The following is a 27,551-nucleotide window of genomic DNA, read 5'->3' as shown; positions in this document are numbered from 1 at the left end:
GTCTCCCTTCCCACCACGTAAGGAAACAATTCCAAGGTAACCTATGAGCCGATCTGTGTGGTGTCCCTAAGGATTCATAGGTAGAACTCATGGACTTTGTATAATAATAATAATAATAATAACAACAATGTGATTACATAGTAAATAACAATTTTAAAAGTCATAATAATTTTTTAGAGGTGCAGAGAGAATATATTATATTAAAACGTCGATGATGATGTATTGAGTTATTTGGTAGTTTACTAGTTTACCAGCTATTCGCTTTACTGAGGATCTACGGTGGTCAACTAGACCAATTTTTCTTAAACTGTGTTCTGCGGAACCCTAGGATTCCTCGAAAATCACTTCAGGATTCCACGAAACTTAAGCGCTTTTTAGAAAATTTTCAACAAAATTGCTTTGAAAAATCTAACTAAAAATTAGTAGTGGCTAGCGGGAAAAAATGTTTTATGCATTAAAACAATTGAAACAGAGTAGAGGTTCTAATTATCAAACAGTAATAACTTATTATTGAAAGCTAAATAAAAATAGTTAAAAATTATATTAAAAAAATGTTTGGGTTCCCTAATAAAAGTGTACACAAAAAGGGGTTCCACGAATAAAAAAATTTAAGAAATTCTGAACTAGACCATTATTGTCAAAGGACAATGTGGTTGAAACGACGGCGGGTTGAAAGGTGACTATTGCTCAGGCCAACGGTCGTGAAAAGAGAATCAAAAAGAATGCCTCGTCGAAAGTTCATTGTCTTTGCCGTAAGTCCATGAGGTACAGTCAACATGTTGAAGTAAGGTGATCCAATTTCGAAGTCGAATGAGTAATTTTACAATATTTAAGGACTTAAATACAAACATAGATCTACTGTGCCTCATCGGTGCCAAAGCAACACGCCGATAACGACGGTGACTAACAGCGGAAACATCGTGTTAACCGAACACTTATGTATAGGGGAAAAGAGGGGGACATTATAACATAGTATGATTGCTTGTGACTGATTATAAGTATAAAAGAGTTTATTAATACTGATATTACGTAGATTTATTGTTGTTATTATAAATTATATTATACATTCGGATATTTTTAATTAAAAATAAAAACAAAACAAAAATCGAAAATGTCAGGTAACATATTATAACTTACAAGTATCTTGCTGGGTTATTTTATCAATTATACTGAGTATCTAATGAATTATTATAGAAATTATGTACGCAAGAATCAGGTTTTAACTATTCACGCATTCTACGCAATAAAAACGATACTGTTTATGCCATGTTTCCATTCAACGAACCACTAAGTATCTAATGGACTGTGTAAGATTGAGCAAGAGAAAATTATGTTGTATATTAAAAAGAAAATAGTAATTTTATACAGTGATTACTAATTTATTATAACAACATAGATCTGTTTAATATATTTTATATTTATAAACCATAAATTCAATAAACGAGTTAGTTAAAAATTAAAAATGTTTTGGATGATAATTATTAGGTATATTATTGAAGTTTTAACATCTGAATTATTATTACTATTAAAAAAATAATAAAAAATGGATATCATTCTATTGTACATTGGATGTCGAGTAGGTCACTATTATAGGTGTATTAAATTTGAATTCAATGATGTACTATTATATACGAAAAATGATTCTGAGCATAAACGGTCTATCAGCTTGTATATTATCAAGTACTTTTGTTTTTGTTTTTGTTTTTTTTTTTTTTTGAAATTATAGTAATTTATTTTACTTTTAGTATTATTGTTAGTTGATATAATTTTTCAAAATTATTGTATTAATTATATTATATATATATATTTATTATTTATATCATATTATATCAACTTAAACAACACAGAATGTAATAACATATTTCTGTAAATACTATAAAACAATAAAAATAGATTTATAGTACATATAAAATATAAATAAATAATCTTTTAAGATAAATTAAAAATATTATTATGTATAGTAAAATTCATAATAGTATAAAATACATAAAATACATAAATGCTTAAAAAAATTTATTATGTTTTGAAATCATAAAAAAATAATTAACATATCATTATTTATTGTTTAAATAAGTAATTTCATCCAAATTGGAACTTCAAATAATTTTTTAATGACATTTAAAGAAATAAAAACTAAAAATTAAAACTTTATCATATTTACAATAACAATAATATATAAGTGATGAAAATTAAGTGTATCTATTAGTTTTATTATTATTGTAAACATTTAATTTTATAATGCTCATATACAATTGATTTGGTTTTCCAGCAGATTTTTTGTTAATTCATAGATAGAAAAACTAATAAATACTTTTATAAAATGCTTTTCATTTAATTTTCAAATCATAAAACTATATAAACAGAACATTTTTGTATACATTTTTAACCACAAAATTATTTTTTACACTTTGTGATTTTATGAATTTTATTGAAATTCTCATTTTAAACGCTCATAAAGGAGTATTGTGACTATAAACTAATTATTTTAATAGATATTTTTTAATTGAAAAATTAACAACTTATGAGAAGCTTTATATTACATTTTTCTAGCATTTCAACTCACAATCAGCATTTATAAAAAAAATAAAATAAAAAATGTCTTATATCTTTAAATAACTTGAAAATAGTTGAAATATTTTAATAATATTATCGTAATTAAAAAACTATTTAACATTTGATAAAAATTGCAATTGTCTATATAGTTATTGGTTTTTGAGTTACATAAAAAAAATAATTTTTTGTCGAAAATTGGATTTTCGTAAAATATTCCGTTTTTATTTAATTTAACCCTGTTTGTTTTTCTGATTATAAAAATAAGTACTTGTAATTTTTAAATTTGACATCTTTAAAGTTCAAATTAGATATAATTTCGTATACAAAACTACCCCTGTTTTTAAAAATCGAAGCATTTACTTATCCACAAAAAAAAACTCATCATTCATGAAATTATAAAATCAATATATCACTTTGCTCAGCATCTAAACAGACTAAAATACATTAAAATAAATCCATACACTACAATATTTTGTAATAAATAACGTCATGTGTTTCCAATTTTACAGTCATATTCTTAAAATATTGTGTACCCAATATGAAATTACTCAATACTTAAGTAAACAGTTTACCATATTAACTTTACTTGGTGAAAAAATTACGAAATGTGTTCAGAGGCCGGAAGGAGTTTCGCAGGTTTCAGACTAGATATTTAACTAGATATAATGAAGTTAGGAATATCATAATAATATATTAAATGTATAGCTAATACAATCTGAGTACGGTGAAAATAATTTTACATAAAAGAAAAAAAGTATATCATTCTCTTTTTATTTATATGAACACGGTAAAAAAATGGTTTCATTTCATATGTCTGCTGTTTTCACGAAATAATGGTACAGCCGATTGCCCTAGGAGATCCAATATAACGCCGGAAATTAAAATCGATTACTCATCCAGTCAGTAAATTCCGCATACGTTATATAGGTGGGTAATAGTAAATGTGTACAGTGGTATTGCCATGCATTTATGTTTCCGAGTGGACTGTATTCATATAATATGGTGTATACGGTTCTCGATACGAACGCGGATAACGACTTGTTTTCCCCTTGCGACGAAATTGAAAGTACAAAAAAAAAAAAATTAATATAATATTCCAAACAGAAAAAAAAATCACTTTATTCTGAACGCATTCAGTAAGTAGGATTATACATATGCCATATAATATAAGCATATCGGATGGATACACTTATTAATATATGATATTATTCATAAAAATATGGGTAATACTAATAAAAAAAAGAATGATATTATTATTTATGTTTAGTGATTCGATTGCGTTGTTATTTTTATTAGAATTTCAAAATTCCGATTACTAAACGAATTTCTCAAAAAAGTAATTTGAAAAATGTTTTAATATTTTTAATTAAAGCATTATATTCTAACATACCTACTCATATAATATTATCTATATGACTTCATGATATTTCTTTTAACAAAACAATGTTTTGTATAATATTATTAATTATTACATACACCTACCTAAAACTGTATATATATATATAAATATGTTATACGTAGCTTTAAAATATTATACAAAATTAATACCCCGTTGACATTACTTAAGACAGTTATTTAGTTATTTCGACGTTCATAATTTGGAATAGTTGGAAGTATACATTTTACAAGAATTTATTATTAAAAAAGGGTATTACGTTTTAAAATTAACCCTCTTTAGCTATCGATTCAAGCTCTATAATACCATAATAAGAATCAAATTTAAATTGTTCGAATTCTAACAATTAATGAAAAAACAACTTTTGTACAATAGATATAATTATATATTTTATATTTAATTTAAATCTCTAAATTCTTAATTAAGCCTACAAATGGATGTTCACATTTTACAATATTGTATTGTTATGTGGGTGGTTTAATATTGTATTTTGTTTATTTTTATATTTTTTTTTTTTTTATGTACTCGTACTTCTGGATATCATAAATGCACCAAAAACCATAATTTTTCAATAAGTATAAATTGAAAATTTAACATAGATATTATTTTTAAGTTTCAAAAAATTATCTTTTATACATTTTTATAGTTTTACAAACAACAGCTGAATTATTACTTTCGAGTCTTAAGCTGTAATGTAAAACAAATATTTGAATTAATTTAAAGATTCCTAAAAATATACAGTTTCTATAAATTATTATTTTAATTATCATATGGAGTACAGTACTAGTATTCAAGTTATTTTGAAAATGTTTGAATAACATTTTAAATGTCAAATAATTAAAATCGATTTTTTTATTTTTATTTTAGCAACAAATAACTTGGTGTTCGGTTTATTCTCTACTACTGTTTTTATTTCTCTTTCATATAAAACACACTTTGAGTCTGTTGTCTGTATATATTATATTGTAGTTGAGTAACAGCTTGTATATTTTTGGATTTTTTTGCATAATAAAACAAAAATTTAACAAGAGAGGTCTAATATTATATATGTATACAATAATTCTCATTTTTACTAATGATTATTTTGAATTTTGATAACAATACATTTCCAAACTACATTTTATTATTACATATGAAGCGAATGAAGTATTTATTTCACATGGATAGTATATACTCAACGCGTTAAAAAGAGCTTTTATATATGGTGGAATAAATTGTATCATAATAATGACTATATTACTATTAGTAATTTAATTAATATTGTGTAATCCTCATAATATGATAACCTATAATCTGATTAGAATGTATTTGCAATTTAATAATCAAGCAACGATTGTGACTTTTAAAGGATAAAAATCACGCAACGATTAATCGATCTGTTGAAATTTGATTTATTGTCAGACATTTATCGGTGCGTTGAACTGAAATGAATACCTCTTAAAAACTAAGATATAACTTAATAGAGTTATAACGTTAATAGATATTAACATTATAATTAATAAACGCATTATATATAAATAATATCGTTTTACAGATAATTTTAATATTTTCGACTGCAGCAGCAGGATGGAAACGAAAATCGTGGCATACCCGTGAAACTACCCGTCGACGGTGGTAGCTGAATTATTAGCCGCGAGAAAATTTTCAAAGGCGCAATCGAAAAAAATTCTGCAACGGCACACACGCACCCTTCGTGGATACACTGGGTTTGTGATGAATCGATGACGGTGTGAGATGAGACTGTAAGTCGGCGGTTTGAGTTCGGCATAGATTTGCTTGTGTTTATATAACATAATAGTTATTTATACTAATTATATTTTTTTTTTTTTTTACGACCGTCGAAACCACAAACGGAAAGGGGAAAGATAATAATAAAGAGCATTTGTCGTCGCTCGCGACTATAGAACAAAGTATAAGTAAGTATATAAACTATAAAGTTTACGTTGTATATAAACTTATATAAAGTATATATTATAAAAGCAAAAAGGATAAAAACAATGTATACATGCGATCGATCTCGTGGCGATGGCTTCAGAGCAATGTACTCATATTATATATAATTTCAATATCACGATAAGTCCTGTTATTATATACAGTACACACTGTACCTAATATGCCGATATGCGAGTATATCGTGTATATATTTATGAGTGTACGCTGCATACACGTCACTATGCACACACACACGCGCGCGCACTAGCTGTTCTCTTTATATATACACACTGCGCCCCTGCAGTCCGGAAGTTTGCACACCCTGAGGCGCATATAAATTCCGTTGTTGACACGCCGAAGAGGATGCGAAATCCCCTAACATGCAACCCCACTTCCGTTGCGACTGCTATCCCCGCTAACGTTGAGGTAGATTTCCCTGGCATCGGTACATAATATATAATAACAATAATAATAATGATAATTACCGCGGCGGTGTGCGACAACGGTGCATTAATGTCGATGTCGTTGTTTTGGCGGTTGACGTAAGTTCGGTTGGTCAAACGGTCGTTCTGTCGATCAGACGTAATCGTATCCGCTATTGCGGTCTCCGACATCCCTTCGTGCACACTATTATACATGACTTGCGCGGGCATTTTATAATACATAATTTTAAGGCCTCGACCCTAATACTCCGAGCTGTTGTCGCTGTTGCAGCGGATGCGACACGTCGCGATACCGCAAAAAGAGGAAGGCGATTTCAATTATGCAAATTAAAGTGCGCGGGACGACTTTGGGTGGTGGAGGCGATTGTTGTGTGTGTGTGCATGTTACAACGCACGTGGCAATGACGACACACCACGATCGTCGCTCTGTATGCCCTCGCCCTATCTTTCCAACCCTCGCCGTTTCGCGTCTCTTTGTCCGACAACCCTCTCTTTCCGTCGCTTTCTATAATAAATGTCTTTCTTTACCTCTCCCCCGACCGACCGACTTCTGTTACCGGTACCTTCTATAGAGAGGAACAAAATTTGACGGTGCATCACGGTGCGGAACGAATGATTCGGTAACATCCTCCGGTATACGAACTCTCGGCGAGAGAGTATATGCTGCTTAATATGTTTGTATACAAGTACAACAACTATTAAATCGTACAAAAAGTTTCAAAAATACTATATTATTAATTACTGTAGTCGACTCTGTATATACGCTGTACATGTATGTATAGGATAACTATAGAAAAGAGAAAATTCTAAAGCGACGTGTAGGACATCTTAAGCTTTAAGATTTACAAATGTAAATATACAAAATATATAATATAACGTGATTAAATAAAAATAAAGACATTCGTATTAAATGCAATTTCTAAATTTCTAATACGATTTCTCAAATGGTTATTAAAATATTAAATACTCAAATAATCAACAATCAGTACAAAATACATTAACATCTAACGTTAGAAATGTTCATTATTTTGTCACTTTATTATTTTTTTTTCTAAAATTAGTTTCTAATAATTTATAAACACTTAATAAAAATATATCCAAATATTTTATTAGTTATTAATAATAACTTATTACAACAATTAATAATTTCACAACTATCAGTTAAACTGCATCACTCTAGTTCACAGACAAAGAATAATAAATTACTAATTAAGTATATTAGTTGATATTAATTATATTATTTTTAAAGCAGTTAAAGACTGTAATCAAATTTAGGTTAGAAATGTTAGAATATAGTCTATAAGCAATATACGTGGGATATTATATATCTAGTTATACATTTCTAAAATAAATTTGTCCAAATAGCGCTCGGGAACAAGTGTTACATTAATCATTCCTTCCCATACACATTTCAAAAAAATAAACATAAACAGTAGTTTCCTTATAAAATTTAAAGGCACGTCCATTTTCTACTTAGACGGCCAACAACGCTAATTTCCACAATATCTCGTTAATCACAGGACCGAGCAAATCCTGCTTAAATCTCATACCGAAAATACACAAGAAGGGACGAAAACATGGATAGTTTTACCCCTCTACGTGGGGTAATTGTGCAATGACAAGGGAGACATAAAAAAAGAGTGTGAACAGGAGGAGAAGAGGATGTCATTTGTTCGACAAAACATAAACGGCATACGACGATCTTTCTCCGTGTTAGTCGTGTACCATAATTAATGGTGTCAACAACTCCTTGGGAAAAAAAATAATAATGCGAAGGAAAACGATGTGCAAAAAAAAACTTAACAAGCGAAAATATCACCTTAGCACATTTTTGAGTGGCTTTTAAAACGATTATACACTGTAAAACGTTTTTAAACTCACTTTCGCATAATTTTATCGTTATTCATTAGGAAATTAATGCAAATGCTATGAGATTTATTTATCATTGTCATAGTGATACAAATAGTTTTGGAATTATTTACTATTAAACACTACTCAATACTCATATGATATACATTCGTGTAAATATAATATCAACTAAAATATAATTAAATTGTTTATAAATATGATTTTTTTTTCGAAAGTAATCTATGCAAATGTTAGTCTCATCATTGTTTTAATTTAATATAAAATCAATTATAGTAGTATGTTTTATTAGTATGCTTAATAATTGTAAAAATATGAGTCTTATTGTAAAGTAACCTTGAATAGTTTATTGAACAAATTGTTTCAATGAATGTATACACAAAACAATTTAGTTATAAAATATCATGGCTTCAATGCTATAAGTTTATGGTTTTATCAATTATAATTTATAATACTTAGTGCTAAACAATGTATAACCCGGTAACAAAAGATAAAATACAAAATTACACAATAAAATAAATCAAAGAGACGACAATTTTTTTGAATCCAACACAAAGCTATTTCCATTAACATTATTTTCTATCAGTTTATTACTACGACACTACTCGTATTAATAAACAATGGAGGGGATATGTATGTTAAGTATGTTTTGTTAATAATATCTTCCAATTATAATTTGGCATGAAATACAGTAGTCTTGTGAAACCTTATACTAAAATAATAATATATTTCATCAATTCCTGCAACATAAAGATATATTTATGTGTATTCAGGCGTATCAGGAAATTTACATTATTATATTGTTACCATTCATCTATTTGCTTATTAGTTATGACTTACACTTATAAGTTATATCTCATTTGTGTTCAAACCTATATATTCCAGAACAATACGTCAGAAAAACTTCAAAATATATTGAAAATAAGTATGCAAAAAATGCATGTTCACAAATTATGAATTCAAAATAAGATAATTAAGTAACGTTTATAAATACATTCTACATAAAGAAAATTGCTAGGTCTTAAAAATAAAGAATGATATTAAAAGAATATACATTGTAAGATATCTGTATGGTTTATATAAAACATAATATTATTATGAATATTATTTATAATATAATCATACAGGTATTTTCGTTCTCAATTCAAATTTCTTCCAAAAATTTTTGTTACATATATAATGCATTCACATTATATTTTAATATACCGTTTAGTTTTCTCATTTATTTTTTAAAGAAATATATTAAATAATCTTTTTCAAAGGAAAATTCATTGAAGCTGAATAAACCAATCCATATACATATTATATAATATAAGAAAAACCCATACACCAGCTTATACAGATAGTAAATAACTATAAAAATTATTAAAAATAAAATCGTTGTAAAAACTAAATATTTTCGTTAATGTACTTTAAAAACTCCAGAAAATATTAACACAATAACCCAAGTAGTATAATATAATACTAATATAATATAAGTCTTACAATTAAAATAATCAAATTACCAACATTATTTTAATGGCTGACTTGTTTTCTGTATTATAATTATGAATTTATTAATTTTAATCTACGCGTATATTACTTATAACCATGCTTACTTGAAAAGTTTTTAAGTTGATAAGAACAATAAGCTAATTCTTAACTATGTAACATAAAATATTGATTTTAAGTTATAATTTGAAATTGGTATATTTATATTATTAGTAAAAATATTAATTTTAACAAATAAAAAAGTAATTATTACAAATATTTAATTCTATTAAATTTACATTCATGAAATCATTAGTTTTTTAACTAATATTTTTATATTCTGTTTTTATAAAAATGGTTTGTATACATTTTGTTAAACATTGTAAGATATAAAAAAAAACATACCTATAAATCATATCTAAAAAATCTAACTAATTTGAATGATTCAACACCACTTTTATTTGCCAGTGTGGAAATAGCATAACGAAATATATAATATGTCTTGCAAACTGTTACACAGGGAGCAGACGACGTTTATTACGATGACTGTTATTTGCCATATACAAATAGATATACTGCAAGATTATCTGTACATAGAGAGGGGATGTAGAATAAAATGGCACAGGTTTTGATTAAAAACCACAACGCCCTACCTCGTGCTCCTAAAACGATAATATTATGTAGCATTAATGCCCAGAGCATGGAGTGCAATGTTTTTGACGCATTTCGCCGCAACGCCGGACTTCCGGACGGGTCTGAAATATACTCTTAGCTCTTTCATATTTTTCCAAACGAACAAGTTTCAACGAATGAATAAATAAAACACCACAGTACTGAGAAATATTTAAAAGAATAAAATTATACACCGGAAGTGTAAAGAAAAAAATCCTTCAATAAACGTCCGTCAACCGGAAGTGAATGGAAGAAGCAGTACATTTTGGCGGCAACGTGTGGCAGAGACCATCAATCTTTTGGGAGCGCGTTGTGCATGCCGATGCAACAACCACCGCGATGTGGCGGATAATCCCTAGGTTCGGCAGGGATAAGAAGCATTTGGACACGCTTTAATCATACTGATGAGAATAATGGTATATCATTATTTTTGTATTAAACTTTTTCCATTTACTCAAATTTAACTCCAGAAATAAATACAACTTATGTATGAAATCTGATATACTTTTACGTAAATATTGAAAGCTAGAGTTATAAATATGAGCTTTACATAAATAACGTTCATTATATAACATATTTATATAAAATATCTTTAAAATTCCGCAAATATGTCATGATTCTACAGATAATTTTTTACATATTAAATAAAAATAGACACTTTTAAACATATTTCTTGATTTTTTTTTTTTTAAATTTTAATCATATTAGATAAACTTGAAAATTAAATATTTACACAATATTTATCTAAATGTATGTATGTAATATTCAAATTACAGTTTTAAATGAATTAAACTAAAAAAAAAAAAAAAAATAGAAAAGAATGCATTTTGTAATATTATATAATAAAGTAATTATAATCACTAGGTAATCTTATTAGAATTTAGAATTACTTATTTTATACATTATAATGTGTTAACATTTATGTCTATAATATAATATGCAATAAATATAATAAGGCTTGTTAAAAAAAATTACTTTTTGCAAAAAGGGTGAAATGACACTATTATTAGAATCGATGATAAAAACCAACCATTTCTGCGGATGGATACAAAGTGATCGTGTCGCATTTTTGTGGTTCTATTTATTCCGTTTCGTAGGTGCACGGTGCACCACCCGAAAAATTGTACACTACGACCAGCATTAAAATTCACGATGCAGTCCGGCCGGCAACCAGGGTCGGTAATACAGTTAGGGAAAACAGTTGACCCGGCGTCATGCGTCTCGCCAATACATCACACAGTCCCCCTTCCGATGCCGCATTACCAGACGTCCGGGTGTGAGCTTATTTATTTTCGTCCTTGTCTCCCAACTCTCGGAGAGAACGGAAATTGTGGCTCGCTACCGGTACCTCAAAAACAACACACAACTCACCCTACCACACACACACACCGTCAGCCGAAATTTACGAGCGTTTTTAAAGGACAAACATTGATATTATGTATCGTATATAACATGGACACACATTATTATTGAGAGTCAAATAATATTATGCATATCAATCGTCCTGTTCGCGTTCCCACATTATATCGGGAAAGGGATATGTAATGTAGAATGTGTGCCCGCGCTTGAGTCGTCCCAAATGTACGATTCATCAAAGCGAAAAACGCAATCCCGGACAACCTATACACGTGCCCGTACACACACACACACACACACACACCCTCGGGGAGTATAATATGATGTATCTGTTGCCTGTGAACCCATTGCCTCCCCCCAGCCGCCTTTGGACAACTACGACCCATTCACTCCTACACGTTATTTCCGGTCCGTATAGATACATATAATGCGTGCGTGTGTACGTGTGCACTCTAATGAGAACGACCTTTACCACTATATAGGCTCGACGATGTGGTTTTGTACGTTTAAACGTCAATATACGTCTAGAGTACTGCACCCAGTGGAAATAAAGAAGGATATTATTTTTTTTATTTTTTATTTTTATTTTTTTGACATTTGGGAATTGATCATTTTTAGACAGCTAATGCTGCAGGGTGTATAATGTATATAGTATTCGAATATGATTCTACCGATGACGTAGTATATTATACCATGGGATTTTTTAAACATCATTAGTAATTAGTATTTAATATACGTCGACGCAAAAATAGTGCATCATATTATATTTCTCTAAATCGTATTAAATTATTAATATAAATTCGAATACCACTATCAGTTATGAGCTATTGACTACTGCTTGTATGAGAAATTAATTCAAATTTAAATTGTTAGATATTACATATAACACAATAGTTATACTTAAATGTCGTATTAATAATACAATATTATTATAAAATAGTATAATAATAAATTATCAATGCATAGTTTAATCTCCAAGCTAAGTAAAAATTATTTTGATTTTACAAATTTATATTTAGTATTTCACTATTGCTTATGGTAGGAGCCCGACAAAATATTCACAAAACAACTTTATCGAAAATAATTAATTTCATCTAGTTTGCACATTATCGAATGTTATTATGTAACCCAACATATTAATTCCATTTTATACCAAATAAGCATAACTAAATTAAAATATAATAGATATTTGAACTTAATCATGGTAGTAAAACACAAACAATAATTGTCATTATAATATTTAGCTTAATATTGATTATAATATACTTTTAAAATACAGTCAATAACATTAGCTCAACTTAAATAAAATTAGATAAATAACGAATACAATATGATAGGTAATTGAATATATGAATACTGAGTAGGTGTATATTAATTATGATCAATTCCTCAAAATCTTCAATAAAAATTAAACAAGCAATCACTTTACTGTTAATATATTGGGAAATAAAAATATACATATAAATGAATTCAAATAAATAATATTATAGATTTGGTCAGAAATATTATAATATTTCAAACCATTAAACCAATTAAAACCTCATATTATTTTCATGACATTTATCCTTCAATGGGTCAATAGTTATTATTTATTAAGGTAATATATAATGTATCAAACTTATTATGATACATAATTCTATAAAAATGTTAATTCACTATGAAACTAATACTACGGTACATTACGACATTTCATTATAATTTTACTTCTTTTTAGAAATAACTTTTATTATGTTCAAAATGAAATAATCATAGTTCTTATGATTTTAGTAATTAAATTTGAAAGCATTTTTATTTTCAATTAATTTCTTGATAATGTACTTATTTTTTGAAACCACAAAAGAAAAAAAATTAATTCCATGTATGCCATAGAGTATAACTATTTATATTATTTTCATAACATTTCTTCAAACTCATAGAATGTTTACTAAATATATTATTTATTTTATATCTTCATTTTAAATCATCCGACCACTCTTCACATTCTCCAAAAAAACAAAAATAAAAAACAATAAAACCCTCTATTTTTTCGTTATGTAGTCTGACCGTAAAACAATATTTAGCATTTGCAGTGAGATGTAAAATAAAGGGGAAAAACAACGTTTGAAAAAATATTACATTATGAAAATTCAAATTTGAAAACACGTTGTTTACTTACTACGTTGAAACTTGGGAAAAATAAGAAGTCTAAACATGTATATATATTATGTTTCATATTTTTTCAAACACTTTATGCTTCCCGTATCCGCTTAATCTTTCGGCACTTGCATTCTCTTTGTAAAGTAAATACATCGAAAATGTACCCTTTCTCCAGAACAAAATATTTGTGTGTATTTTTTTCTCAATATTTACTTTATGACACGATCTCAACAAATGGCAACTGAATATTGTACGAGTTTAAAAATACATTTCGTTCAAATGCCTTAAAGTAAAACATGAGTAGTACAACTCAACAGCAATAATCATTTTGGATTGGAAATTTCCAACCACCTGTTACGTAGATTTCAACTATAGGTATATGAATGGCACATAAAGTACACGTAGTTCTGATATTTAACGGACACGGTGCAACGTTTTAATTGCTGACAAATGAATGAGTACTTACCATTTTTTTTCACATAGAAATAAATTTAAATTATCATGATTCTGATTCTTAATTATCAAGAAAATTAATTAAATACTGTCATAATAAAAATAAAAATCATAAAGATGTTTTATAAATATATATTATATACATAATTATAATATATACAATTCAAAATATCTAATAGCGCCCAATACGAGTTATTTTATGATTATATTATGATTAAATTATATAGGTAAGAAAAAAGCATTGTGAGATAAAAAGCTTCACAAAAATATAACCTGTAAGTAACCAAATGGAAATTATTTAATTACATTTATTAATCGAAATATAATATATTATATAAATATATATATTTAAATTAATTATTAGACTTGACTTTAAAATATGTGTTGAATTTACATGCTTAAATTGAGAGTCAAAATTATTTTTTCAAATAATTTTAAAACAAATATAACAATTTTCTGGTTACAACTTCATTAGTTGCCAGTGTATTCCAATGTTGTGCACAAAATAGAAATGTATATGGGTAAAAATTATCATATAAGTACCTACCGATGAAACAAAGTTCAGAGTAAAAAAAATTGAAAATCACCAAAACAAAAAAAATCCCTCGGGACTAGGTTTGAAAGAGCTTTTTGATCCCCCCTCCATCCACGAATATTACAATTTTTGATTAATAGTATTGGTTCGTACGATGAACTAATGTGCCTTTGAAATGTAAATTGCGTGTGTCCAAAAGCAGAATATCTACTAACGCCTATTCGAATCCCTGGGGAAGGGTGGCTAAGTTCATATTGTTACTAGCCACTACTATTAAACTTGTTAACAATGAAATACCTGACGAACCAATAATTTGCACTAGAATTAGTCAAACCGAAAATTGAAATATTAATTTAAATACTAAAGAATTAGAAAACTAACGGATTAAATTTATAGCTGACATTCAATTTTTGATTAATATTAGTAAAATATGCATGCTATATGAAATATCAAAAAACAAATGTATACATCTTTGAACCAACTCAGACATTACAATTATCCAGTCTTGATACGGTTTATACAAAAATACAAAATTATAACATTGACCAATAAATTATATTATAACAATTTAAAAGCTGTATTAAAAATAAAATAAAATAACATGTGCCCTCGTTATTTTGAAAATGTCCTGTCAGTGTCTTTTGATATATATTTTATAGCAACTACGCGGCCCCTTAATAATAAAAACCTTTTTCATTTGAGGGAGTTTCACTTTATGACTTGTGTATTCCGAGGCTTAAAAAATATAAAATTGTAAAAATAAATCTAATGCATTTAAGTTACATACATCTATTTATAATTTAAAAACCAGATTTAATGTCTATAACAAGAATATTGTACAAAAAAGTAAATAAATAAATATACAAATTCTACATTACCACAATATTATGGCGCCAAGTGAACACAGAAAAAAAGAAAAAGAAACATTTATTTTACTCGAACTTACTGATACTATCAATTTTGTTATTTAATAAAAATAAATAGGTACATTATTTTATTGAAAATAATATATAAAATATTAAAAAATAACAATTTAATCATAAAATAATAAAATATATAATATTATTTTATTAATAGAATTAAATAAATATTTTGAGTATAAACATATATATTTTTTTTTTTTTTTTTGTTAATGTTAATCACAGCTACAGATTATATTTTAAAAACTTTCAGTGTATCTATGCACATAAGAAACGAAATATTAATTTTAATGTAATAAAAATGTAATGATTCAGTTTTGAAAAAAACGAAGGCCAAAATAAGTATAGGTATAATATTAATTTATTTTAGAGTACCAAAATAAATATAAATTTAAAATATTTTTCAAAATAATATGTATAAAAAAATATTGATTCTGATATATTTCATTTATATCTATAGTTAATTAGTAATTCCAATATTTTAACTCTTACACCTTAATGTATTGTATCAAGACACAAATCAGGATAAGATTATATTTTAAACTGATAATGGGCTAAATAACAAAATCTCTATAACAATATATATCATATATAATTTTAAATTATTTAATTAGTAAAATATACTATATAATATATGTCTACGATAAACATTATAATTTACATTTGTCATTTATTAATTATATTACTAAATATAGTACATACACATATACGCTATGGATTTTAAACCTAGCTGCATAACTAGATTACATAATGTTGAGTCGCTATGTTCAGTATTGATTATGTTAATATGTTAATCAACTTATTATGATTATGTTCATCAACTCTCAAATTTAAAAACGTTCGTTTTAACTTCGTTTTTTTTTATAAATCATTCACTATATTTATTATTTTTATAATTTCAAGTACAATTATAATCATCGCATTACTTGTTAACCCTCTAATATGCCGTGTAACTGCATATCGTGCATGATAAAACAAGCGTATTTTAGTAATTTTCCTGGTTAATCCTTCAGGAAACGGGTTGGCTGGGAAAGGCATTATATTACACGCCGTTGGCGTATTGCACTTAAAGCCGATTATCTCGTGTGTATATACCAAATAATCCGTCATCATTTCATACTTCATTAAACAGCATTATCACAAAAGCAAAATCATATTATTTGACAGATAAATAATTGGACCACAAGGGAATATATGGATCGGACCTTGGCCGTCCATGTTATTATCGTATTATTATAAAGCGGTCAGAAAGGTAAGCAAAAGTTATATTTAAATGGTGTGTGACTTTAAGTCTTATTATTTCAACTTTTTTATCTTTTCCTTTTCATAATAATTTTAAAAAATTATTTTAATGATCGGTATATAGAATTGTATACACGGCGGTTCGATTAGGCAATTTAGGTACATTAACGTCCTGAAATATTATTTGATAGAATACTTCTTTAAACTATAACATTAACATTGTATAGAATAGTTTAAATTAATTACTAAATAATAAATCAAATTTTATTAGTATAAATAATTACCAATATGTAAGTACATTCAATTACACATTAAAAAAAAAACTGATGTTTTTAAATTTGAATGCATACAAAGATCAGAAATTGTTTCCTCTACCTAGACAGTAGATACAGATGACACGCATGAACTATTTAAAGTCTGTAAAAAAGTATGATGATAAGGTAAAAAAATTAAATCCAAAGAAAAAAATCAACCCCTCTAAAAAGAGCTCCATCCGGAAAACTAGTACCCACCACAAAAGTGGTCACGTTATTTATACACCGGGTGGTGAATGAATATTCATGCTATATGTATATACTATTCAACCGACTAACGTCCGTGAATACCATCATCATCATAATACTATACAATATACATAAATATTTTTATTCGTAAAATAAAACCATACAAACTCGACCAAAAGAGCTAAAACAATGTTTAACATGTGTTGTTTATCGTTAATCCTTAAAGGGATGTTTCGACATACCTAATCAGACTTAATTCCTTTTTTAAAGTCCTGCTACTTTCCTTACAGAGAATGTAACTATAGGAATTATATTTATTTCATATATTACATTGTGCTCGTGTTAAATTAATCCTGAGACGTTTGCATTTTGTGTATTCATGTTACACACATACATACATACATACATACATACATACAATAAGTTGAATAAATATAAGTACTCCTATTGTAAAAAAAAATATTAATATTCTTTAATCTAAAATATTATTCTAAATTGCCTATAGAACTTTTGTAATTAATGACAACTCCGATTGACAATAAAAAGTAAAACATAATATTATTCTCACATTAAAGTTAAATTAAAAATATTTTACAAATAATAAAGATATTTTAAATATAACAACCTCTGTCAAATTTTAATTTTAAAAATGGTAGGTAAGTGAGTAACTGTAATACGTGTGCTAAATTTGAATCCTTGATTTATTAATGATTCATTAAATACAAAATACGCAATACTTATGAAAGATGGTCTTTATTATTAAATACATTTCATAAGTAACTCAAAAATATTCAAAATATTTTAAAAATTGTACCGTTTTTATAAAATTATAGCATAAAATTTGATGAAAATTTCAAGTTTCTACAGTTATTCGTTTTTGAATCTTAATAATAATAAAAAAAAAAAACAACTTAATCAAAAACTGATTTTCTGTAAAAATTTTCATTTTTTCTTAGTTTTTTTTTGTTTTGTTTTTCCCAATGATGGAGAGTACTAAAATATTTTTACTTTTAATCACCTAAAGTTCTAATAAAATCAAAATTTCAATCAAAATCACCAGTTTAAAATTGAAGCCTTTTTACTGTTCTAAAAGGAGATAACATATGGAATAAAAACAAGAAAAACCTATAGCAATATAAAAAAATTAACATATTAGAGTTAGGAAATCTAACAAAAAAACTTTTAAAAACATTAAGAATGTCTGCATGATACAATATACATTATTTTAGAACATACAAGAATAATTTGAAACTTTTTATCAAATTCCCATCTTTTAGTTTTACCATTTACCGATATGCCTTTCGATTTACATATGTGATGCATTTTTACATAAGAATCTATGTCATACTACTCTCACGTGATATTTAGTATCCGTAACTTAATTATCTATTTTTACATAAAAACAAATTTTATTACAAAATTGAAAATAAAAAATGGTATTTACTGTAAGTATTTTGTTATCATATAAGACTATAAAATATTAGCCATAAGTCTACATCGAAACGTATGATAAAAATATATGGTGTTTAATTTTATAAGATACCTATAACAAAATAATTACAACCCTTTTTAGTATGTAGATTTCAGAAAGAATTATGCGTAAATGGAAATTACTTGATGAATAAATGAATATAACCTGAATATTTAATAATATGAATAATAAATGAGAAAAGAATGAATAGAACACTTATTTTTAATTAGTAAATTAGTTTAAAAAATATTAGTGAACTATTCTATACAACACATAATATACTATTATTGTTTTCGCCTAACAATAAATTGATAATTATATATTATATTATATATTGTTTAATTATTTTACATTCAATTGATTAAATTTAACTTACATTAATAAATATATAATATATAAAGGTAGCAATTTTAATAATTTATATTTTTCTCAAGATTAAATCATACTTTTCAGTTTAAAAATGTATATATACATATATATATATTTTTAAATTAATAAAACATAATATTATTTTTTCATAATTTAACTAGCATTTACTTATCAAGATTATTATAATAACTTAAAATAGCCACAATAAAAAAGTTAAATCCCCTAAGCTTTTATATAAAAAAAAAAAAAAAATGTACTAGTTATAAATTCTAAATACATACGTTATTTTTAACTTTATACCTATGCATAAAATTATATATTATTCAAAAGTTTAACATAAATATTGAAGGATACTAATTTTTTAATCATATAATCATATCATATGCATCACTGTAAACAACAATTCTCTTCAAATTAAGTTACAGTGGTTTTCATAATTCCATACTATATTGTATCATACAGTTTATAAACATAAAATAACGTTCTAAATAGTCTTAAATACTACTTTTTTTAATTTTTATTTTTAAATTTTAATAAATTTGTTTTAAGGAATCCTAGTATAAAATTTAAAACATAATTTAATATATAACAAGGAATAAAAATTATTTTTTGGAAAAAGGGTTCAAAAACTTGAATACCTAACATGTAATCTATTATAAATTATGTAATTTAATTATTATTTAATTAATCGTTATTATTACGCTATCATGTTGTATTGTATGCCCTGATAATAGTCGACGATTACTATACAATAGGATTTATGTCATACAAATTAGCGTTATTTCTGATAGATTGATGGAAGTTTTATCAAATTCTAACAAAAAAAACAAAACGTATAATAAAACTACTTAATTTTTTTTCAATAAAACAAATACATTTAATCATAAAAACGACATTATATTACAACAATAAACAATTTATAATACTGTATTAATATAAAGATTAAAGGTAAAATGAGAACTAAAATTATCATAATATTATATATACCTAATACGTATGTAACTATATTATCATACAAAGGTACCTACTTATTTTTTTTATAAACAATATGTTTTACCGAGGAATCGTAAATAGGCATTATACAGATATCGTGTGATTTCTAAATTCCAACTGTCTACTTATGGATTTAATGTTAGATTCTTATTTTTTAATACTCTAAAATTTGAGTTTTTTGCGATTGCCTTGTGACAGTTAATACTTTTGCTATTCACACGTATTGGCTCGGGATGGTGTGAAACGGATACATAACAACAAGACTTTGTATTGTATAAAGGTATAAATGTATAATGTAGGTATAAACGTGTGAAGGGAGTGATAATTATTATTATATAGTATTATATTATTATGATTTGACGAGAACATAGCAGTGGCACTGACCTGGTGGCGAGGCCGACAGTGCCAACTCGCAGAGCAATCCGACTGTGACGAAGAACGCCTTGCACCACATCGGCGGTGCGCGGCGTCCACGTGGCTTATTACTATTCATCGTCGCATCGCAGTCCGCGGACCAAATAAAAAAAAAAAAAAAAAAAAAATTAAAAAAAAATTGATAACGTTTGCTGCGGACGGTTACAACAACATGCGCGCCTCGTGAACTCGCGCGATAAAGTGACGATCTCTGTCGTCTCGTCGTCGTCGTCGTCGACGGCGTCGGCAGCGGGCGGTCGGCCACGAGACGGCGTATCGTCTACAATGTCCCCGCGGCGGCACGCGACTAACAGGCCCGCGACCGTGGCGGTCCGGAGGCGATGCCCCCCCGCCAACCCACACTGCCTAAGACGAGACCGCCGCGGGCCGTGCGTGTCGCCCCACCGGCGGCTAAACCAATTACAGGCGACAAACGCGGTGCGCAAACGTCGCGTGGGCGTGGCCTACGACTTGAGGCCGCGACGGGTGCCGGTGGACAACGAGCCGCTCGCACTTGTGTGTGTGTGTGTGTACATGTGTGGGTGTGTGGGTGTGTGGGTACGTATACATGTGTGAGTGTGTGTATATGTGTATACGGATACCTACGTGTGGGTAAATGAGTGTGTGTGTGCGAAAGAACGAGTGAGAGAGAATATGTGTGTGTGTGTGTTTACGATTTTGTGGACGCGGGGCAAAAAGACAAATTGACACTGTGCACGGTGGTCGGCGGGTGAAAAAGATGCAAAAATCGAGATAAACAAACATAAAAAAAAAATTTAAAACACCACTGGTTTCAAGCCCTGTCCCGTGGTCTTTGTCGGCATTTCGTAACCGGATCTCGTTTTTTGAACGCTTATTAATGTGTTTATTTATTATTATTATTATTATTATTACTATAGTAATTTTTTTCATTCTCTACCGCGCCACGATGTCTGACGAAAAAAAGTATCCTGTCAACCTTCGTGAGCTTGTTCGGTGTAAAGAAGAAAAAAAAAGAAAGAAAGAAAGACAACTTAATCAGAGTCTAATCAAGATGCATTCATTTTAAATGACGTTAAAATTAAAATCACGTAACAAATACTATTATAGCCTATAGGTACCGCCGATAATATGCCTATTATTAATGGCATAAATGTTTTCCTACACATAAATAATATTAACGACATACCTATACATCAGATCATAATATAATATAATTAATAATTGTAATCATAGTAATTTCACCTAATAACAGTGAGAATAGATCATGAAGGCACATAATTTTAATTTCATCAATTTTCAAAATATTTAAACTATGTTTATATTACTACGATATAGTCAATCTGTTTATCTATATATAATATATAATATATATGTGGAACTATAGCATAATAGATGTACCTATTATGAGTCATCATCCGAGTATATTTGTTACTATGGCTAAGATTTTAAAGCATAACAAGCAACAAAAAAGCACGCACAATTGTTTTAAAAATGCAAAAATGAAGCATATTTATTTTTAAAAAAAAAAACATGACCAAAAATTAACATGAACTAGTTTAAAAAATAAAAATAAAATTTGAAAAATTAATTCAAATAACAAAAAAAGAATTATTTACTATAATATATCTCTCTAGCTTTACAGTAAGGAAACTGACTCTATTGTGCGACAGAATATTTTTATAGGTACATAGAAAACGAAATCTCTATATCCACCAAAGTGATAGGAGCATAATGAAGTAATAATAACACTAAATCATAAATATTGAAACGATCGATATTGATGTTACAGGCATACTGACCCTATAGGTACTGCAGGCTATATGTAAATCGATAATCTCTACGTTTAATATATTTAATAAACAAGCCGATAACGAAAACAATATAAATCCAATATAATATTTAGTCCACATTCTGGGTTTTTACGTTTCTTATTAATTAATTTTTTTATTATTACTATAGTAGCAAAAAAACATATAAAAATTCTACAGCTGCAATAACCGAAAAAAGCAAAATAAATCGATTTATTTGGAACCAGAATGTCGTGAAACAAATTTATGTATAAAAATAAGATCTCTATCTCATATATTTAAAAAGAACCACATGCAAATCCAAGCCATACTTATTACTATCTATTTTCATATAACTATAATAAGTTAATTAGTATTAGTATTTTATTCTATGCATGTAGTCTGTTACTTTATACTTTTTAGTTCTTAATGATATTTATTCCAAAAATACTAATTTTGTTCTCACATATTAATGTAACTCTCCACCTCTACCACAAGCATTGCTTACAGAAGGTAGATATTTTTTGTAACTAAAGATTATGAACCATTTGCATATTATATTTTATATTATGTTATCTATTATTACAATAAAAATTTAAAAAATATATATCTATATAATTTGATTACCTATTGTGTTACACACGCTTTCGCGATTGAAAAAATAACACTCGAGTTGACTTTTCATTTAAGAGTTATTTAAACATAAATAATGCTAAAGTAAAGGCAATGAATTTAAATTTAAAATACAACGAGTAAAAAAAGTAAAAAATGTATTCATAAAAATATTACATACCTAAGTATAAATCTAAACAATTTTTAACACGCATTTTGTTTAAGAAATAAAAACAAATACAATAAATTAAAGTCAAACGAAAATTTTTCAAGTGTACTTTATACAATTTATAATGGATACACAATAAAACTACTTGACGGTTGACAATCATATAAATGTTGTGCAAAAGGAAAACAAGGAATATAAATCTACTACTCAGTGGTCCATTTAACCTTTTGACATTATAATATGTAGAAAATATGAAATTACGGTTTAGCATTATATTATAATAAGTTAAAATGAAAATTAATAACTTCTTTTTCATAAACAAATAGGAATTCACAAATACTTGTGAAAGATCATGTACCATAATTAATCAAATATTCTTATATAAAAAAAAAATAATAAAATATTAGAAGTAAACAATACACTTTTAATAAAAATTCGGTTTATACGAGTATACAACTATAAAATTATAAATACGCTTATTAGGTATTAGTTATTAGTATAAATCACAAAATTTACTATGATATAAAAAAATCAGTAAATTTTCGAAGTATTTATATTATATATAAGTTAAACTTTTGCTACATAACTTATCACAACAAGAAAGGTATAACATATTTATTTTTAATCTCATTAAATAGTTTCATAGAAGTATAGATCCATAATTCTAAATAAATCTATTATCTAACAAATTTATTTCAAAAATCTTCGTAGAGTGTAGCCATAAAATTATACCAATAGCTAATAGGTTTAGGTAAAAATATATTTAAAGAGAATATATATAGTGAAACATTTAATTAAAATTTATCAGATTGAAATAATATATCAATATACCAATTTCAATAATTATAAATGTATAAAAAAACCATTCCTCAAGTTAAAAATAATAATAATTGTTTATGGTGTTAAATAAAAGCTAATAAAGATCTTGTTTATAGAATAAAAGTTGATTAGATCTTTTTATTATGACTTCATTGTAAAAGTTTCATAAAAATATTTTCACTCTTTTGTTACTTTACAATAAATTATACTTTACTTTTAAAAGTTTTAAATATATATATATATATATATTACACAGGTATTATCTAACTTCTGAAGTACATTTTTCGAGAGGGTAGACTTAAATACTCAACAACTGTATCCTGTTAGGATAATTTACTTAATAATAACACATATATACTTACCAAGAACCTGCATACATTATGCATTATTATGTATATTGTATATTTTATTTTTATTTTTCTTAAACATAATAATTTTTATACGTAAGATGTCAATAAATTACATTTACTATATTATTTTCTACAAATTACAATACTTAATTTGATTAACTATATAATTATGCAATTGCATAGTTATACAAAACTATTAGGTCAGTACAAAATCATTTTTTACGGTTTATCTCTTATGAATTTAATAATTCTAGACCGATTCATGAGTTACATCAAAACGTTCTTATCTTTTGAATTTATCTTCCCTTGACAGGAGTTCGCTTTTACTGTCAACATTTTTACGTAACTTAATATTAGGTTTTAATAACTGTTCAGAATCCCTTGCCCTAATCCAATTTAAAATAAATTCCTTTAATACCCAAGATCCTAAATATATTAATAGCTAACTATTAATATTAATAACGTAATTCTGAATGCGATATAAGAAACGAGCGCGTACGATACGCATTCATATGAAACTGGCATACGCCATTTTATCAAATTTATTCTAATAGAAACTATATCATGAATAATTCTGTCAATTTTCTAATGACCGCGGATTATAAATTTATATTTGACTATGATTAGCAGTCCATAAATTCCATATATTATTTAAATTGTAAAATCAAGATCAAAATCTTTTTAATATTAAGTTTTTAACTATTTTCATAAATTAGTTTCAATTTCACTATATATTATGTATTATCATATTGTAATAGGACCTATTTTCAGTATATTTAAAATTAAATAAACGAATAAATATATATATATAAAGAAACATAATAAAGAAACATTTTTAATTTTTTATCAAAATTACCACTTAATTTTTCATCTTGAATAAATTTTAATTAGGTACTCTATTTATTAAATATTTTTGTATGAAGTATTTAAATAAAATAAAAAAGTATTTAAAAGAATATGTTTAAAAAAAAACATGATTTGACATCCTATATTAATATATTTTTAATTTGATCGTAAAATATAATATATTCATTAATGGATAATAAATAAAATTTTTAACTTATATTATTTTATTTATGATAAAAATATAATTCATAATCATTTTAAAACTTCTAAATTCTAATAATATTATAACTAATAACTATGTTAATCAACCAAATACCAATTAAAACCTTTAAATTTTAGTTATCTTTAAACTGTATAAAAAAAAACCCCCATATTACAAATTGGATTCTTAATAGATATTGATATAATATTATTATATTATGGTCGAACAGTTAAATGAAGAAAATTACATTTCAACTAAGACAATGTTACCATATTATCCAAATTTGAAAAAAATGAGTAAAATATAATATATATATATATATATATATATTGATTGTCAAAACATGAAACAATATACAATATTTATATAATATATGTATTATAAATACTACGAAAAACGGGAAAATCCTGTTTAAAACAGAACGTATGGTCACCCTAAATTAGCTTAACAGCGATTAATTTTGATAGTTAATAAAAAAAGTTAAATACATAAAATATTTCACACAATACCTTTATAAGTAAATTAATTATATGCAAGTAGATATTATAAGAATAATTATTCTACCTATTCTATATGCAGAATGGCCACTATTTGATAGTCACTAATTGTAACCATAAACTTAATTAGCCGACGAAAACTATTTTTATTTTTAAATAAAAGTAATAATTTCATTTTATTTTTGTTTCTAAATTATGAGAATTGTTGTTTTTAATATTTATTTAATACAATTGTTGATCGTACTAAAATTTAACTGACAGTAATTATTAGTATAACGTCAAAATTTCAGCTAGACAATAACAATATTTTCTTATTTAACTAATTATAATATGGATTTTTACAGTATACAATATAAATATTATTTTATATAATTGATAGGTACAATTTATATTTTTTATATAATTAATATAAAATACATGTAAAAAATACAATTATATATTTTTGAAAACCTTGATAAGTAAGGTAAAATCGTTTTATTAATACATTATTTTCTATAGTTTACACATTCAAAAAAACTAGTGCTATACCTTGCAGTAATTATTTCAAAGTTAATGTACATAATATAATACTACTATTATAATAGTAGTAGAATATAAATCGTTAAAATGGGCTAAAAATCGTAACAGGGCTTTATTAAAATCTTAATACTTTCAACGGTTTCATATGAGAGATCATATTATGTTACTGTCCCACTACAGATCTTCAAAACATTGAACACTGTATTATTATTATTAGCATTATTTCTTCATTATTTTTATATTTACCACAAACCTATAATATTCGATATAATTATTATTATTATTTTATAGTGTGACAAAATAATAATACAATTTCTTTGTGTCATATCTTAGAACTAGGTATATACATAATATTGTTGATGTAACTATTCAGTTCATTCTTCAACTAAGACATTGTATGTTGTTGCTGTGTATACCGCCATAGCAATGTAGTGATATACCGATTTATGTACTTTTAAATAGTAATATAAGAGCATTACTGCTATAGCAATAATTTTCAGCTGCTCCTCTGAGAGTACATAATATTTTTTTCCCAAATGTTTAATGTTCACGAATGTAATTTAAATAAATATACTAAAATATATGCCAATATTGGAATTTATTTTGTGACAATTGAGAATAATTGAAGAATTCGGTGATGAAAAGAAATTGTTAGCTCTCAGAATAAATTAAGATAAATCGGGTGTTGAATTATTGTGAATGATCCAGTAACATGAAATGATCTCGAACGACCAAACGTGCCTAAGTTGATCCGGCGCAACGACGTAAACGTGACATCATTAGGAAAAAACGCTATACCGGAATGAAACAACGTACTAATTTTTCTTTATTCATGCCTTATGGCGATAAAGAATAATATCATAGTTTATATAAAAATGAATTAAATATTATAAAGACTTTTTTTAAATGTTATTATAATAGTAATATCTATTTATAAAAATATGAAAATTATGTATGTAATATTTTTCAATAAATTAGTTTAAACATTTTTAACATTTTATAAATTAGTTTTGAATAATTGTATAGTCAACATTTTATTATTAT

General features: G+C 26.3%; 1 protein-coding gene across 2 annotated transcripts in view; it reads right to left on the bottom strand.

The window, feature by feature from the left end:
- Positions 1-21,041, bottom strand: part of LOC114130025 (neurotrimin-like) — an 86,922-nt gene extending 65,881 nt beyond the window's left edge. For both annotated transcript variants that reach the window (XM_027994908.2, XM_027994910.2), the window contains exon 1: positions 20,695-21,041. In XM_027994908.2, the coding sequence (XP_027850709.1) occupies positions 20,695-20,803 (109 nt within the window). In that variant the 5' untranslated portion in view covers positions 20,804-21,041. The remainder of the gene's footprint in view (positions 1-20,694) is intronic.
- Between the last annotated feature and the right edge of the window lie 6,510 nt (positions 21,042-27,551).

This window comes from Aphis gossypii, chromosome 1, assembly GCF_020184175.1.
Source record: "Aphis gossypii isolate Hap1 chromosome 1, ASM2018417v2, whole genome shotgun sequence".
Classification (NCBI taxonomy): Eukaryota; Metazoa; Arthropoda; class Insecta; order Hemiptera; family Aphididae; genus Aphis; species Aphis gossypii.
Note: the sequence above shows the minus strand (reverse complement) of the source record. Positions and strands in the feature narration are given on the sequence as shown.